Source organism: Silurus meridionalis, chromosome 9, assembly GCF_014805685.1.
Source record: "Silurus meridionalis isolate SWU-2019-XX chromosome 9, ASM1480568v1, whole genome shotgun sequence".
Classification (NCBI taxonomy): domain Eukaryota; kingdom Metazoa; phylum Chordata; class Actinopteri; order Siluriformes; family Siluridae; genus Silurus; species Silurus meridionalis.
The window spans coordinates 5,474,115-5,493,112 of NC_060892.1; the positions used below are offsets into that span (position 1 = coordinate 5,474,115).

Genomic DNA, 18,998 nt, shown 5'->3' on the forward strand with positions numbered 1-18,998 from the left:
ACTAATATGAGAGGGGTAGCAGAAAGGGGTGGGTCTAGCTGTGTGTTACATCTTTATCAGTACACTGCTTCTTACCATATATGTGCCAGAATGTTCTGTGGAAGGCCGGACTGCATGAAGATATCCTTCACTTCATGGCCGCTCACAAAGCCGTCGAGGTCGGCGTCCGTTTTAAGGAAGATGTCGTCGTATCGTCCTCGGTCAGCTGCGGGCACCACCCAGTTCACAGAGTGCTGAAGATGCAGAAAAGCGGGGAAATAAACACACAGGAAGCTTAGAAATGATGTAAAACACTTTCGCGCTACACGCGCCTTACCTCGCGCGCTTGAGCAGAATGGCATCAATAATTCATACCTTTTCTTTACAGATATAAATGGAGTGGAAAATGGAATGGCATTTGAGTGGAACCATCGGTTTCTTCTTTACACCAACGTTTTCTACAAACTCTCTGATACACAATGCTTTCATGTTTGTAACACACATTAAAGGAAGCATTGACACATACCGCCAGGCTGATATATATAATAAAATGCCTAATATTTTATAAAAATAAAACAAATCAAATTAATGCAATACACTTTTTATTATACTGATTACACCGAGTAATCACTTAAATTTACACAAATTAAATTGGTTAAATAAAACTAAATAAATGGAAAAATTCAATAGTTTGCATTTGTTAGAGCCTATTTGGGTAATACAGGTGTGTGTGTGTGTGTTTTATACATGTTATATACATTTTTCTAAAGATATGATCTACTTAACTGTTCTACTTATTTCAGCATACTGTAACAAATGTCTTCATTCCTTCCATCCTTCATTCATTCACTCCCCGGATATGTGGAATTGTCAGTATTTTTCAGCCGCTTTCTGCTTAGCGGCTAACGCTAGCACTGTGAATTCTTGCGGTGTAAATTATGAGCCTGCAACTCGGGTGAGTAGGTTGGATTTTATTTAACTTTTTAATGTTTTTGTCATGTTATTGGACAAATATTGATTCTGAACTGCTCCAGATTATGTTGGTGCACAGAGTAGAGTAGAGGTGTGGCGTCTTAACTGGGTTTCTTGCTTTAGTAAAATGGTTTTCACCCTCCATATGTGAAAGGCCCCTCTTTCCTGTGTGCCTCCTGGGTAATGAGAAGCCTTTATAGGCCATCAATTAAGACTAAAGCAGCTGATATCAATTAGTACTGAAAGGGGGCAGGGTTTCTCTCTCAATACTGACAGATTTCAGATGATCTCCTGGCTTTCTATGCCATTTTGCACCTTGTTATCTTCATGTGTTCAATACTTATTTCACTTTATTTATCATGACTCAACTTGTATACTTAAATGTTCTGATTCCTTTGTATGAATTCACTATTTGGCTTGGTGGCTACATCTGGTGGAAATTTTGTGTCAATAGCCCACTTAGAAATCCCCTTACTGATAAAAATGCTGATGTGTCAAATACTTATTTTCACACACACACACACACACACACACACACACACACACACAAACACACACGTGTCTGTGCATGTAGAAGTGTGTGTGTGGATTTCAGTGTGTGTTTAGGTGACAGACTCCCGGCGCTGTTCAGCGAGTTCATGCTGCCGTGTGACGGTGTGGAACGCAGGCTGTCTTTCGGAGGAGGTGGGCTTCCTGGCAGCACGGGTGTCATGCTCGATAAGGAGACACATTTCTTGCGTTTGGAAGGAGGGATGAGGGAGGAGGGTAGAATAGAGGGAACAGGCTCTTTCTCCAGAGCACGGTACACCAGGTGCATGGCCTGAAGAAGAAACCGGATCTGTTTATAATAGCACATTCGGCCATCTCCACAATCATACACTGTACGATCAAACTGTGCGATCATACCCAATAACATCTGTATGTGCTTTCTGAACATCCTTTTTCACGTATAATAGCTATTTGCTGCTATAATCTCCACTCTTCTGGGAAGATGTTCCACAAGATTTAGTGGAGATTTGAGCTGATTCAGCTACATGGCTGTTAGTAAAGTCAGGTACTGATGTAGGTGATGTGAGGAGGTCTGGGGTGCAGGATCCTGAAGATGTTCAATAGGGTCAAGGTCAGAGCTCTTTAGCAGACCACTCAAGATCTCTGTAGTGTTATCATCTCAGCCCCTGAAGATCTTTTACTCTAGCTTATGTAAAGCATATATTCATGAAGCTGGCTTCTGGCACAGGGGCATTGGTAGGGTTGTGGAAAGGGGCGGAAAATTACCGATCAATTTCCAGAAACTTTATGAAAATTTTCCATGGGAACTGGGGAATCTATCAATCTGGGGAATGTTAGGAATATTCATAGTTGGAAAATTGTCAGGGATTTATAGGAATCAGGGAAAAATTTGGTTAAAATGTATATAACAGTGCATCATTTACAAATAGTTTGTTTGTTAATAAGCTTACATGCATGCAAACTAATTCAGACATACAAATGTATGAAATATTTATGCAATTTACGTGAATACTTGCCCAAATAAACGGTTATGGAGAAATGCACAGTGCATGTAGGGGCGTGGCCTCAGTAGCCCTGCAGTACGTGTGCTGTGTGCATGGGATTGATGATATGCAGGGAAGAGGGGAGGTGGGAGATCAGTGGTTAAGGCTCTGGGTTACTGATCAGAAGGTTAGGGGTTTAAGCCCCGGTATCGCCAAACTGCCACTCTTGGGCCTTTGAGCAAGGCCCTTAACCCTCTGTGCTCCAGGGATGCTGTATTGTGGCTGACCATGCGCTCTGACCCCAGGTTCTAAACAAACTGTGATATGTGAAGAGAAGAATTTCACTGTGCTCTAATGTATATGTAAAAAAATTAAGGCTCTACTGAAATGTTTTATTAGAGCGTGTCAGAATGGGTTTAACTTCAAATAATTGTCAATTTTTTATTAATTTACAGGTTACATTAGTCGGAACTATACAGCCAAATATTTTCCTCATTCTTTAATATAATATGAATTATTAATATGAATAGAATATTATATAATATAAAGAAAAATATATATAAAATGAATTTGAAAGAAAATATTAAAATCTAAAAAATAAAAAAACCTGTCCTGAAAACGTAGACCATCACCCAACACTGGAGTCTCCCTCCATAAACGTGTACCTACAAAACCCTTTTTTTCTACAGTTGCACTGATATAAACCTGCGATTCACTAATCCTAATAGAGAATTTAACTCACCACTGCAAACTCGTCCTTGTCCAGATGCCCATCTTTATCAATATCGCTCAAATCCCAAACCTGGTTAAAGTTAAAACTTACAATGAAATCCCATCGCAGTAAATGTAATGATGACAAATGGCGGATTGGACCTGGTTAAAGAAACGGGTTTACCTTTCCAAGCACATCCACGGGGAGCTTTGAGTTCATGAGAACTGGCTTGACCTTTTCTCCGGAGAGTAAACCGTTTACTGGCGCCAGACTGTCGAAAATACCATCGAACTTGCTTTTCTCTTCAGGCTGCAAAAAAACAGTGTGACCTCGAAATCAACAAACAGCTGGTTATTGGATACGCGGCGCACTCGAAGCCTGCGCTCGGCTGGCGGCGTTACACCTCTGGTGTATTAATAAAAGAAACGGCTGCTTTCAGACACGGGTTTGTTGCAAATCTGGTGTGGAAATAACTGTGAACAAATCTATTGGAACTGATGTCATTTGAATTACTTCAGGTGCATTAATTGTGCAGTTTATAATAATTAAACGTGGCCTGAAACCCGCAAGGTCACGTTTATTTATTTTATAGATGCTAGGATACTTAAAACAAGCATGCAATGCAAAGTGCTAGTCTTTGGTTATAGGGTTGTGTTTACATTTATACATTATAGCATTAAAGCATTTTTCCTTGGCTAATGTTTTAAAGACTTACCCTAACAGCCCAATGGCTGTCTGTTGATGAAGCGCCACTTAATGATGGGCTACTGGGGTCCTTCTGTGGTTAAAGAAATAAACAAAATGAATAAAATCACGGTGTGTGTCATGCCAGGATGCTCAGCTCATATCTGGTTTAGATTCCTCAGGGTGATTTCATATATACAATATGCAATATATGCAAAACAAAACCTACAGAGACCTTCGAGGTCCTCTTGGATCACTTTCAGGGGGATTCAGAAGGCGATTAAACTTCAGGTCTGCATGTTCTGTACTTAATGATTAAAAGAGTTTTACGAGGATGTTCTCAGCCCTGAATAAACCTCTTTTGTGACTGAGGCCTGATACGATTCGCATCTCGAAAGAAAATGAATTAAAACCATATGTTCTTCTCCTGTTGTCTCCAGGATGATGCAGCTCTACCTCTGCCATGTTAATCTATATTCTACTTGACTCAGAGCCCCCCTCGATTGCCATAGTGTTGTGATACATCAAATAATATAGCACATCTACTAATTATTATATATATTTCTGGTATGTTTCTGGAAAGTTTCCATTGGAAGTTCAACTGGGAAATTTGAGGAAATATTCCAAGTCAATACCAGGAATTCATTGAAAATTGGGGGAGTTTTATATAAACTGTATCATATACAAACATAAATATGAACATTTAGTATGGTCCATAAGCTGACGCATGCAAGCATACAAAGAGATATTCCCAGTTTATTCCCATTAACTCATTGATTCCCATGGGAAGTTTCCAGACTTGAAAATTCCTGGAATTTTGTAAGCTTGTATATATAAATAAAGTTTTTTTACCAATGCAAATATGTTCATTTGTTATACAAATGTGTCCGATGCACACTTTTTTAAATCCACGCGTCACATCGCTCACTTTTATGCTGATGCGTATCGCTGAATCTCAACATCTCCAATGTGAAAAAAAATCCGAGTGACACCCTAAATTAAAAGCATTCCGAGAACCATTCTCCATCATCTGCCATATTGAACACTTACAAATTTAGGAGGCGGGGCGGTGAGGTTGAAACTTGTGATCGACACATCCTGACCGCTCTGCGCGCAGGCCACGAGCCGCAACGCCACGTAAAATCCCTGTCAACATAAACGGAGAAACGTCAGAGGAACTCTAATCAGCGAGGGAGGAGAAGCCTAACAGAAGAGGAAACGTGGGTTTGACCTGCTTGTCCAGGAAACCTTTTCCGTCAGGATCAGCGAGGTCCCAGATCTGCGGAAGAAAAGCGAAAACATCTGAGAAAACCCCAATGAGTCGCGATGTATATTTTTTAGGATTCAAAAAAAATCACAGAGACACGTGTTTTAAATTCTCCCCTTCACCTTTCCCAGAGTGACATCCGGCAAGCCCGATTTCTTCAGAAACAAAGCAGCCTCTGTAGGTCCGACCCGCCCAGTGTTTCCTGGATCGACCTATCAGAGATAAAAACCAAAAGACCACAGGGATGCTAATGCATTGCTCATTTATGTGACAGTTTTGTATCATTAAAGCAGTGGACACACTACACATTCCTCTCCACTCATTCCCATTTAAAGCAACGAAGGACATCTGATTTCACCAAACGTTGAAGCGATTGGCGATCGCGAGCATTGAAGATTTTTTTGGCGACCACATTTCTTCCTAGAAGATAATGATTCCTCACTATCCTTCCAGTTTTTAATAATGCGTTGGACAGTTCTAAAACCCAATTTCAGTAGTTTCAGCTATCTCCTTAGATCAGGGTCACCAACATGGTGCCCGTGGGCGCCAGGTCGCCTGCAAGGACCACGAGTCGCCCGCGGACCTTTTCTAAAAAATGCTATTCTTTTTTTTAAACACGTGTGAATTTGAAAATGACAATATTAAAATATAGATGAGTAGATAAACATGAATATCATATAATTAAAGGTAACTTGAGCAAATTTGTTATTTCAGAACTTGTGTGTTATTTCGACTTGTGTGTATCAAACTGGTAGCCCTTCACATTAATCGGTACCCAAGAAGTAGCTCTCAGTTTCAAAAGGTTGGTGACCCCTGTTTTAGATGTTTACTTCGCTTGATGCATGCCAATAATTTGACCCTTTTGAAACAGATTAACATCTTTTCCACGATCACAGGACGCGTCTTCCGACATGAGAAGCTACTCACTGCATCAGTTAGCGTTAAATAACTTGTTGCCAGCTGAAACATAATCACTCATGCAGTAATTATCCCAATAACCATAGACTCTTACTTATTTGCTCAGTTAAATCCAGGTGGTGACTTGTTTTGGATGTTAAATTTTTTATATATATATTATTTAACCAGCAGGCGTTTTATTTAAAATTGTTTATATATTAAAATTAAAATGATTTATATATTATTAAACCAGTTTAAATAATTTTTTTAAATTTGATTTTTTTTTTTTTTTTTTTTTATTTAAAATTGTTGAATAAAATGTTAATAATGAATCTAATTATTAAAAAAAAAAAAAAAAAAAAAAAAAAAAAAAAAAAAAGGATCATGACCTAAAAACTGAGGTACGTACCGAGCCGTGAATTTTGTGTACCGTTACACCCTTCGTATTAGAGCTCAATTTTCCAATTGGAAACGATGGCTTCTGTGTATTTCGAATGAATGCTCTACTGTACATTTGTACTGAAATATGCAAAAATAACAACAGTAATAATAATAATAATAACGGTATTACCGCGTTTCCCGAGAATAATCCCTGGTTACTGATCACCAGCCGGCATTTACGGTCGTACTATAGGTCTTGCAACAGACCTATAGTAAAACCGTAAATGGCGGCTGGCGAAAACTACAACAAAAAACTACAACCCACCACATTTGCATGAATCGCATCACAAATCATAATGTAGGATGAGGAATTGGTCAACACTCGCTGGTTTTGGTGTCAGACGGTCAATGATGGTCTAACGAGTCTTTACTGAAAGGAGTCACGTGAATAAGACTGTAGAAAAGTGAAATGAAGGAGCTGATGTGTGCAGCAGTTACTTACCTGCCTGTAAAAACCTTCATACACTGGGTTCCCACTCGAAAGCTACAAGAGAAGAAAAAAACCATGTGCTTAGAAATAAAACTTTATCAAGAAATACTGACAAGAAACCTGCATCATCAAAGATACGTCTCACCCCGATCACGCACTATTCACCCTTCTGTACAGTAATCACTCACTCCTGTGCGTATAGACCCATACCCTTATTTAACATTCTGCTATTTATTGTAAATTATATATGCACTTAGTTAGATGTGAACTGCTTTTCATTGGCTCTGTACATGTACCTTGTACAATGATAAAATAAAGTTGAATCGAATCTAATCATCGTTCCCATTTTACCTCCTGGACTGAAGTGACTAGAAAAGACAGAGCGTCACCTCTATACATTTTATTTCTTCATGAAGCCTGGAGCTTTAGCTTCTCGATGTTCACACCAGTAAGCAATCAGTCACATCTTTTGTGTGTGTGGACTGTTTTTGTTAGTTGTTCTGACATGGTAGTAGCTATACATTATTTTCATTTGTGTTTAACTACAGTAATTTCCGGACTATTAAGCGCACCCAAATATAAGCCGCACCCACTGAATTTGACAAAGATTTTTATTTTGAACATAAATACGCCGCACCTGTCTATAAGCCGCAGGTTCCTACACTGAAACTAATGAACTTTACACAGGCTTTAACAAAAGACAGTGTCTGTTACACGGCTTGTATCTAAACAGTAGCCTACCAAGAAAGTCATTGTTCACTGTCTTCCTCCTTCCTTTCACAACAATTTCTCTCGAGAGTTTTTCTTTTTGGCATCGTCGTGCGTTTAAAAATCACCATCGGTGAAGCTTTTCTCCCGATGCTGTGCAGCTCAGAACACAGGTGAAGTGTTTTTTTCATGCCCGGTTGTTTTCAGCGTGACGAATGATTCACATTTCCTGTAGACAGTCCGAGTGAGCGGCAGGTCAAACGTCAGAGGAACCTCATCCATATTTATGATGTGGTGCAGCCCGATTCAGTGGGAGCGCATCTGATTTAATATAAAGAGTTTCATTGGTTCACCTGAACCTGTTCAGCAATTTCATTGGTCTAATGTTATGGGGCTCAGTTTTTTGGCGGCATGAAGTTTGTGAAACCGGGAAAAACCCAGGACAAATCCATATATTAGCTGCTTCGTTGTTTAAGCCGCGGGATTCAAAGCGTGGGGAAAAAGTAGCGGCTTATAGTCCAGAAAATACGGTAGTTAGCTTTAGAAGTAAACACTAATCATGGCTTAATTTAAATGTTACAAGTTTAGATGTTCTCAGATTAGTGCGACTAATCAAATACTCGCAACGTACGTCACCAGCAATCCATCATCTATCTCTTTATATTCATGCCTAAGCAGATGCAGACATCATATATACATTATATATATATATATATATATATATATATATATATATATATATATATATATATATATACTGAACAAAATTATAAACGCAACACTTTTGTTCTTGCCCCATTTTTATTAACTAAACTCAAAGATCTAAGACTTTTTCTTTGTACACAAAAGGCCTATTTCTCTTAAATATTTTTCACAAATCAGCCTAAATCTGTGTACGTGAGCGCTTCTCCTTTGCAGAGAGAATCATCCACCTCACAGGTGTCGCAGATCAAGATGCTGATTAGACAGTGTGATTACTGCACAGGTGTGCTTTAGGCTGGTCACAATAAAAGCCCACTTTAAAAAGTGCACACAGTATCACACAGTATAACACTGACACTGCTAACTAACAGATATAGGCAGATTTGTGAACAATATTTGAGAGAAATCGGCCTTTTGTGTACATAGAAAAAGTCTTAGATCTTTGAGTTCAGCTCATGAAAAAATGGGGGCAAAAACAAAAGTGTTGCGTTTATAATTTTGTTCAGTGTATGTGTGTGTATATATATATATATATACATACATACACACACAGTATTTTCCGGACTATAAGCCGCTACTTTTTTCTCACGCTTTGAATCCCTTAAACAACGAAGCGGCTAATATATGGATTTTTCCTGGGTTTTTCCCGGTTTCACAAACTTCATGCTGCCAAAAAACTGAGCCCCATAACATTAGACCAATGAAATTGCAGAACGGGTTCAGGTGAACCAATGAAACTCTTTATATTAAATCAGATGCGCTCCCACTGAATCGGGCCGCACCACATCATAAATATGGATGATGTTCCTCTGGCGTTTGACCTGCCGCTCACTCAGACTGTCTACAGGAAATGTGAATCATTCGTCACGCTGAAAACAACCGGGCATGAAAAAAACACACTTCACACTGTGTTCTGAGCTGCACAGCATCGGGAGAAAAGCTTCACTGATGGTGATTTTTAAACGCACGACGATGCCAAAATAAAAACTCCCAAGAGAAGTAGTTGTGAAAGGAAGGAGGAAGACAGTGAACAATGACTTTCTTGGTAGGCTACTGTTTAGATACAAGCCGTGTAACAGACACTGTCTTTCGTTAAAGCCTGTGTAAAGTTCATTAGTTTCAGTGTAGACACCTGCGGCTTATAGACAGGTGCGGCGTGTTTATGTTCAAAATAAAAATCGGAAATTACGATACATAGGAAAAATCTTAGATCTTTGAGTTTAGTTTATGAAAAATGGGAGCAAAAACAAAAGTGTTGCGTTTATAATTTTGTTTATTTTTTTAAATAATGTAACCAATTACAGTACATCATTTAGTAAAACAGAGCTCTTTACACTATTGTAATGTATAAACTTTATACAGTATATATGTATGCTTTCAGTGGGTGTGTGGACGAGCACCACATTGAGCGAGTGGAGGGCGGAGTAAGAAATGAGCGGTAAGAAGCACATCTGCATCTGATGATGCTAATCAGTGCGCTGTTTGAGTGTCTGGAGACGGCCATTAAACAAAAAAAAAAAGGAGAGACAAGAACTAAAATTGGTCTTTACAACACCAAAAAATTAACACAGACAACTGAACTCGACCGCTGGCGAGAGCAAAGCAAGAGAGGCATCTCACAATGTGGAAGACGTGGAACATCCCAGCAGCGGTGTATAGTATCGTACCGCGTTTACGCTGCTGCGTTTGCCTGCTGCACGTAACAAAATGTTGTACAATTTTCCCGCATGACAATTCCCCCGAGCACAAAGCCAGCTCCATAAACAAATGCTGTACACAATGAATCACCCCAGGCCTCCTGATCTCACATCAGTACCTGAGTTTATGAAGCACATATTTCCACCACCTCACTCCAAAACCTAGTGGAACATCATCTTAGGGTCAGGTGTTTTTTCCATTATAGTGTATGTGACTGGATATAATGAGATCAGTGACTTTAACCTTTTTGCCTTCTATAGAAACGTAATGTTGTGAGCAAAAAAAAAAAAGAGACATGGGAACACACAAGACGGGTTGGTACAACAAATTGTTGAGGTGCACTTGAAATCTGGGGCAGGTGTGTACGAGTTCTACAGTTCCGCGGGTCACTTTAGTACTGGTGTGAATGAAATGAGCGTCTGCTATTAACTGTGTTTCTATAAACGAGTGTGGAGTTCAGGTTTCACTCAGTGTTGCCTATTTATAGTCAAATCAATAAATTTAACCTGTAAATCACAAGGACGTTCCTGTCAACTCGATGAAACATTTTATTGCAAATCCATTAGCACTCTCACGTCCTCAAACTCCCTGATGAACCCAAATCAACTTCACTCCAATCCCAGGCTGCTCTGTGCATAGGCATACAAGTCTGTGTGTGTGTGTGTGTGTGTGTGTGTGTGTGTGTGTCTTATATAAAAATATAAAAAAAGAACTTGTGTGTAAAAAACAAAAAAAGGCATGTGGTGTCAGTGATTTACCTCTAGAGGCCGCTCTCGTAATGACTGAACCAGGAAGCCAGAAAAACGATCGGTATGGATTTTCAGATGGTTTCAGCAATTAAATATCGGTGCGGATGAATTAATCAACCTCTACCCATTAGTGTCTGTTAATCGGAACAGGGAAAGGCACAGTGCTGTTACTGTCCTAATCAAATCAGTAATTGTCGTGATCACCCTTTGCCTGCAAAACTGCGTCAATTCTTCGAGGTTCACTTGCACGCAGTTCTTTTTGAAGGAACTGCCCTAGGGAGGTCGTTCCAGATCTTCTGTGGGTGCAGTCTGCCTTAAAGCCTTCTGTAATCCCAGACAGACTCGATGATGTTGAGATCAGGTCTGGCCAAAACCAGGACTTCTCTATGCTGAAGATGGTTGTCCTGCTGCAGAATAAATCTTTGGCCAATCAGATGCCTCCCTGATGGTATTGCATGATGGAGAAGCATCTGCCTGCATTTCTCAGCATTGAGGACACTATTAATCCTGGCCAAACCTCCATCTCCATTTGCAGAAATGCAGCTGCAAACTTGCAGAAAACCTACACCATCATCCGTTTTGCAAACTGCTTGCCTTCTGCAACAGCTGAATATTTCAGATTTTGACTCAAGTCCAGAGCATCTGCTGTCACTTTTCTGCAACCACGTTCCTATGTTTTCGTGCATATTTGAGTCGTTTAGCCTGGTTTTCATGTCAGAGTTTGGCCGCAATTCTTCCATGAAGTCCTCTGCTGTCCACACATCTTCAGAAAGTAGATAGGTGTACCTGCTCTTACTGGTTTCTTCCAGTTCTTTCCTTATGACACTGCTGGACATCTGATGTCAAAAGCAAGTAAGGATGACAAAACTATCCAGATAAATAGCTTGAACAGCACAACCAGAGTCTTGAGGGCTGATCTCCACGACCCTTCATCTGGCCCTCACCCACCTAGACAACAAGGACTCTTATGTACGGATTCTGTTCCCAGACTTCAGCTCAGCAACAACACGATCATCTCTTAGCACCTGATTGAGAACCTGAACCTACTGGGCCTGAACACCTCTCTCTGTAACTGGATCGGAAACAGCATCTCCAGCACCACCACACTGGGCACTGGGGCACCTCAGGGCTGTGTGCTTAGTCCACTGCTGTTCACTCTGCTGACTTACGACTGTGTAGCAATGCACAGCTCAAATCACATCATTAAGTTCACGGATGACACGACCGTGGTGGGTCTCATCAGCAAGAACGATGAGTCAGCATACAGAGAGGAGGTGCAACGGTTAACAGCCTGGTGTGGAGCAAACGACCTGTCTCTGAACGTCGGCAAAACTAAAGAGACTTCAGGAGAACACAGAGTGACCATTCTCCACTGATCATCGATGGATCCTCCGTGGAGATCATCAAAAGCACCAAATTCCTTGGTGTTCACTTGGCGGATAACCTCGCCTGGTCACTCAACATAAGCTCCATCACCAAAAAAGCCCAGCAGCATCTCTACTTCCTGAGAAGCCTGAGGAAAGCCCATCTCCCTCCCCCCATCCTGACCACGTTCTACAGAGGGACCATTGAGAGCATCCTGAGCAGCTGCATCACTGCCTGGCTTGGGAATTGCACCGTCTCGGATTGCAAGACCCTACAGAGGATAGTGAGGACGGCTGAGAAGATCATCGGCGTGTCTCTCTCTCTCTATCATGGACATTTACACCACACGCTGCATCCGCAAGCCAACAGCATTCTGGACCACACACACCCGTCACACACACACACACACACACACACACACACACACACACACACACCCATCACACACACTCTTTAGCCTCCTGCCATCAGGGAAGCGGTGTGACTGATCTGTACAAGCCGGACTCAACACACACTCGTACTCACTTCGCACGTCTTCAGTACCACTCACATTACACCACTTCAATACCATAAACTGTTTACATGCCGTTTTTTGCACATCTTTCCTGAACTGCTGCTATAATGCTCTATATTGTCTCTGCACTGTCTTGTCCTGTGTTGTCTCTGCACTGTCCTGTGTTGTCTCTGCACTGTCCTGTGTTGTCTCTGCACTGTCCTGTGTTGTCTCTGCACTGTCCTGTGTTGTCTCTGCACTGTCCTGTGTTGTCTTTGCACTGTCCTGTGTTGTCTTTGCACTGTCCTGTGTTGTCTTTGCACTGTTGCACACGATGCACTTTATGTGGCGAGGACACTTATTAGTCCTTCGCCCTGTGTTTTCTGTTTCTGTGATTGTTGTTGTTCACTGTGTACTGCGTCAGCTATATATGGTTGAAATGACAATAAAAGCTTCTTGACTTGACTTGATTTGACTTGAAACAGTCTGCTTTGAAATCTGATGCAGGAGAACTACCCTGTGTCTTGTTGCTGTGTTCAAGCTTGCCATGGTTTATGAACTTGTCTTCTACACAGCAATTTCTGTCCCAGTTAATAATTGAGTTTCAACCTACATATGAAATTGCTGATCATTAGCACCTGCTTGGTATAACTGGTTAATTGTGCACTCTGATCCTACAAAATCCATGTGCAGGTGTACAAAGTGTGAGAATTGAAAGCCAAAGGATGGTCACACCGAAGAATGATTTGAATTAGATGTTTACTTTAGAACATTTCTTCACCCATCCCTAAAACCTTTGCACAGTTCTGCATATATAAATCATTATACAAATATTGACGCCCCATTCAACACAAGCCATTCAACAAAAGGGGTCTTAAAAATTGTTTAAATGTCTCCTGTCCATTTCTAGAGCTATGCTCTATGTATTTGAGCTGCCATCAGGCATCACTGGCCAGTGCCAGGAAACATCAGGGCACACTCGAGTAGCACAGGTATACATTATACCACTTTATATTTGGAAAAATAAAAAAAGAGTGACACATACTGTTGTGAAAGAGAAACGCCTCTAAAACCGTCCTCTGAATAACAATGTCCAAATAAACACCAGTGTTTTAATCTCCAAAAAGCCACAATTTAGAAAAGTAGTGAAAAACATTGGTTATTGATAAAAAAAAAAAAGATAAATAAATAAATTTAAATCATATGCATATGTTTAATTTTATATGCAGTGGAAAAACGGTGTCCAAGATTAATACGTTCCTGAAAACCGCTCGTGTTCTCATATCCTCGTACTCGCATGTTAATTTTCCTATAAGAATTTAACACCCAAATATACTTGTATCAAAATATAAACAAACAAAGTAATAAATTATACACAAAGAAATAACTTTTTGTTCTTCAAGATTGTACCTCCTGTTGAACCAGACAGTCCATACTGCAGACGAAGATCTCGTGTGTACGACACGTTCGTGTTTCTCTACAATTTCTTGCTTTATTTCAATAGTTAGTCTTTTTAAAACCTTCTCTTCTGCACCATCACTACACTTCTTGGGAGTCATGATTCTAAATTTACAGTGAAATAAAACAAAAACACTATAAAACCAGACAAAAAGCACAATGTTGACACAAGAGAACGACAAGAACGCACTCAGAACAACGGCAATAAAGCGATGGCGCATGAAGCGCGGGGACGGAGGTGACGAGCAGAACGCGTGACTGGAACCAAACGCGCCAAAAGAAATGCTCGTTTTCCCGAAATACTCTCGTACTCCTACAAAGAATTTTACTAGTAAAACCTGTACACGGGTTTTACATACTGTATTTTTCGGATTATAAGCCGCTACTTTTTTCCCACGTTTTGAACCCCGCGGCTTAAACAACGAAGCGGCTAATTTATGAATTTTTGCTGGGTTTTTCCCGGTTTCACAAACTTCAAGCCAAAAAACTGAACCCCATAACATGAGACCAATGAAATTGCCGAACGGAAACGAAAAAAACGCACCTCACCTGTGTTCTGAGCTGCACGGCATCGGGAGAAAAGCTTTCACCGATGGTTACTTACTCCAGTTACTTACTAACTCCAGTTGCAACAAAAATCATATAAGCACAGACAGGTTTCCAAAACTCGTGCTTTTTTACTTTTCTTGGCAACAGCGTTACGAGTTAGTCAAAGAAACTTAGAAATAAGCATCAGAAAATAATAAGGACATATTCCTCGGTCTTGCACACATGCAGTAATACTGGAAATATGCGGCGGCAGCCTATTCCCAAAATAACCGCTATGCTCCTAAAGGAGCCACAACGTATTTCACCCGTTACACCGTGTAACAGACACTGTCTTTCGTTAAAGCCTGTGTAAAGTACATTAGTTTCAGTGTAGACACTACGGCTTATAGACAGGCGCGGCTTATTTATGTTTAATATAAAAATCTTTGTCAAATTCAGTGGGTGCGGCTTATATTTGGGTGCGCTTTATAGTCACACACACACACACATATACATATATACACTTGTTTTATATATACATATAAAAAAAACAATGACTCATCCTGTACTGGGTTTAGGTTCGTCCAATGAAACACCTGGTACCACACATGTCCCGCCCACTAGGGCTCAGTCTCGCTCTACAGCAGGGACCCCAAACGCCGAACTGTGGATCTTTTAGTACCAGGAGTCAAAACATCTTACGTCAAAATTTAGTTTTAATCCAATTAACGGAAGTGGGTCCGATTAATCGATTATCAAAATAATCGTTAGCTGCAGCCTTTTTTTTTTTATATTTATATATATATATATATATATATATATATATATATATATATATATAACGTTTCGACTCCCGGTACCAAAAGATCCACAGTCCGGTGTTTGGGGTCCCTGCTGTAGAGCGAGACCAAGCCCTAGTGGGCGGGACATGTGTGGTACCAGGTGTTTCATTGGACGAACCTGAACCCAGTACAGGATGAGTCATTGTTTTTTTTTCCTGCAAAAATGATTATATTGTGGTATAAAACATGAATATATTTTAGTATATGATCCAATTTGTGTCTGGAAGCAATCTGAAACAGTAAATTGGAGATGAGGGACAGTGTAATTAATGGTTAGGGGGAAAGAAACAGTATTTTATGCCAATAAATGAATTTATTTAGTGTTAAATGTGGCGTGTATTTAAATTAAATAAATAAATAAAAATAACGTTGTGGGGTTTAGAGTTTAGGGTTTAATGGTGACTGCAGTAACATAAATGTGCGTTATAGCAGTTTTATATAACTATTATAATTTGGAACAAGCGTGTATTGTGGAAGCTGCTGAAAGCCTGAAGAAGCGACCGGAGGCTGGAATCATGTTCCCGTATCCGCCTGACGATTAGCCGGCTAATGCTAGCGAATTAACCGTTAGCCCGGATAAATAAGGTCCAACGGAAATGTAAGAAAATACCCCAAACCCGCGCAGGATATTCGCTCACAGACCAACTATTCGCCCCTCGAACTCAACGCGCGTCCATTAAACCCGTTTTAACCGCCAGGAAATAGTTTATTTTCGGAGAGGAGGTTTACCTGAGTGAGGGTGGTGAGGGCTGCCATTTTCCCTGTTGCTCCGGGAACGGCGGGGGCTGAGTGCGGCATTCCGACAACTCCCGCCTCCTGCTCGGGGATTGGACGGAAGGGTCCAATTCAGAGCTCTTGAATTACGATTGGCTGAACACGTGCAATCATCTTAAGTGACTGCCCATTGAACCAATCAAAACGCAGTAGGCGGGGTTTAACGGTATACATAAATGAACTAGACGACTTCCAGGTTTTAAACGTTGTGGATGAGTTGATGGGGTTAACGGACAGTATACACACACACACACACACACACACACACACACGTTTATACACGCTGTGATGCTGCAATGTTTTATTTTTCGTTCTCAGGACAAAGTTATCAATGATTCGAATTCGATTCGATTCAACTTTGCCATTGTGCAGAGTACAAGTACAGAGCCAATGAAATGCAGTTAGTGTCTATCTATAAGTGCAAATAGCAATGTATATAAATAATTCTGAAATAAATATACAAATAACAATAAACGTATTATAAGAGTGAAACAGTGCAATATAATCTGCCCATCCTAAAAACAAAAAAGGCACCACCTGGATTTAACTAAGCAAATAAGTTAGAGTCTATTTGGATAATTACTGCATGGGTGATTATGTTTCAGCTGGCAACAAGTTATTGATCCCTAACTGATGCAGTGAGTAGCTTCTCATGTCGGAAGACGCGTCCTGTGATCGTGGAAAAGATGTTAATCTGTTTCAGAAGAGTCACATTATTGGCATGCATCAAGTAAAGTAAACATCTAAGGAGATCGCTGAAACTACTAAAATAGAGACAGAGCTGCCTGATGAATTAGATGAACACTGAGACTTCAGGGCCATCTTTACATCATTAATCAGACTCCTATTCCAATTTACCTACTTAACTACCTCCTATGTGTACATCTGGTCATGCAAGCTGATGAATTCAATGTCAGTGGTGCATTTTACAAAGCCATTGGTTGGATATCTGGTTTCAGGTTTCTTGTCATATACTTGATAAAAATGCAATTACAAATAATTAATATCATTACTAATTAGTAAATTCGTTCACATACCAAGGTAAGGGACATATTTTAAGAAAAGACAGAGCAGACTCTTTCTGCCGAGGAGACTAAGGTCTTTTGGAGTGCAGCAAGAGCTTCTGAAGATCTTTTTTGACTCTGTGGTGGCCTCAGCTCATCTTCTATTGTGTGGTCTGCTGGTGAAGCAGCATCTCTACTGCAGACAGGAAGAGACTGGACAAGCTGATCAGGAAGTACAGCTCAGTCCTGGGGAGTCCCTTGGACATTGTACAGGAGGTGGGATAAAAGGAGGATGTTAGCAAACTATCATCATTGCTGAAGAACGATTCTCACCCCATGTATAAAACAGTTTAATCTTTAAGCAGCTTCTTCAGTGACACACTGTTACATCCTAAGTGTCTAAAGGAGCGTTAGGTCTTTTCTCCTGGCTGCTATTCGACTGTACAATCAGAGCTGCTCCCAATGAACCAGTCACCAAAATATACACTGTTATTACTGTTTAACTGTGTAATAATAACAACAACAACGTTTTTTCAAGCAACACGTGTGCAATAACAATAATTTAAAACCGTGCAATATGTTCAATACTGTAACTACTTACTCATGGTCTCTTTTTTTCTTTTTTGTATTTATACATTGTGTTGTGTATATACTATATACTGTATTAGGTTTCATATTTGCACATTTCTTTTTCTTTGCTGCTGTACAGAGAAATGTCCCCCCTGTGGGACGAATAAAGGTATATCTTATCTTTTCTTAAATAATATTATTGAAAAAAAATGACAATAATAATGCAAAAGTATGAAGTGCAAAAACAGTAAAAACAATGTAAACCTCGCTCAGGTGCTTGTTCAGTCGCTTGTCATTTCAAGACTGGACTACTGCAACTCTCTGCTGGTCGTCCTCTGGACGCTATTTGTCCACTGCAAATGATCCGAAATGCAGCTGCGTGACCTGTGTTCAACCTGCCCAAGTTCTTTCACACCACCCCACTGCTGCGCTCCCTCCACTGGCTTCCGGTAGCTGCACGCATCCGATTCAAAACACTGATCTTTGCCTTCTTCTTCTTCTTCTTCTTCTTTCGGCTGCTCCCATTAGGAGTTGCCACAGCGGGTGATCCGTCTCCATACCCCCCTGTCCTCTACATCTGCCTCTTTCAACCCAACTACCTGCATGTCTTCCCTCACCACATCCATTGACCTTCCTCTTTTCCTCCTTCTGGTGGCTCCATCCTCAGCATTCTCCTACCAATATACCCCATGTCCCTCCTCTGCACATATCCAAACCATCTCAATCTCACCTCACTCACCTTGTCTCCAAAACATCCTACATGCTCTGTCCCTCTAATAAACTCATTTCTAATCCTTTCCATTGTCGTCACTCACAACGAAAACCTCAACATCTTCAGCTCTGCTACCTCCAGCTCCACCTCCTGTCTTTTAGTTAAAAACACTGATCCTTGCCCGCAAAGACAAAAATGGACCAGCACCAGCTTACCTCAGAGACCTCATCACTCCTGCAGTCAGCACTGCTGGACTGGTACCACCTTCTCTCAGGGTAAGAGGTGAGTTTTCCTCAAGGCTCTTCTCTGTTCTGGTACCGAGGTGGTGGAACGAACTTCCCCTAGATGTCCGAACAGTGGAGTCACTGGCTATCTTCAAGCGAAGGGTGAAGTTTGTACCAGTGTAGATTTATTCATTGCTAGAGACTCAATGCACTTTTTTACGTCACCCTGGACGAGGGCGTCTGCTAAATGCCGTGAATGAAAATGTAAACCACCGAAACATTGTGATAGCTGATTG

At 40.6% G+C, this 18,998-nt stretch overlaps 1 protein-coding gene across 1 annotated transcript in view; it reads right to left on the bottom strand.

Annotated features, from left to right (window-relative positions):
- LOC124391104 (epidermal growth factor receptor substrate 15-like 1) overlaps positions 1–16,224 on the bottom strand; it is a 32,341-nt gene extending 16,117 nt beyond the window's left edge. The window contains exons 1-10 of the mRNA XM_046857453.1: positions 16,148–16,224; positions 6,888–6,929; positions 5,230–5,319; positions 5,072–5,119; positions 4,891–4,986; positions 3,872–3,934; positions 3,340–3,465; positions 3,187–3,246; positions 1,533–1,771; positions 76–234 (exon numbers count right to left, since the gene is read on the bottom strand). Coding sequence (XP_046713409.1) covers positions 76–234; positions 1,533–1,771; positions 3,187–3,246; positions 3,340–3,465; positions 3,872–3,934; positions 4,891–4,986; positions 5,072–5,119; positions 5,230–5,319; positions 6,888–6,929; positions 16,148–16,216 — 992 coding nt within the window. The 5' untranslated portion in view covers positions 16,217–16,224. The remainder of the gene's footprint in view (positions 1–75; positions 235–1,532; positions 1,772–3,186; positions 3,247–3,339; positions 3,466–3,871; positions 3,935–4,890; positions 4,987–5,071; positions 5,120–5,229; positions 5,320–6,887; positions 6,930–16,147) is intronic.
- Between the last annotated feature and the right edge of the window lie 2,774 nt (positions 16,225–18,998).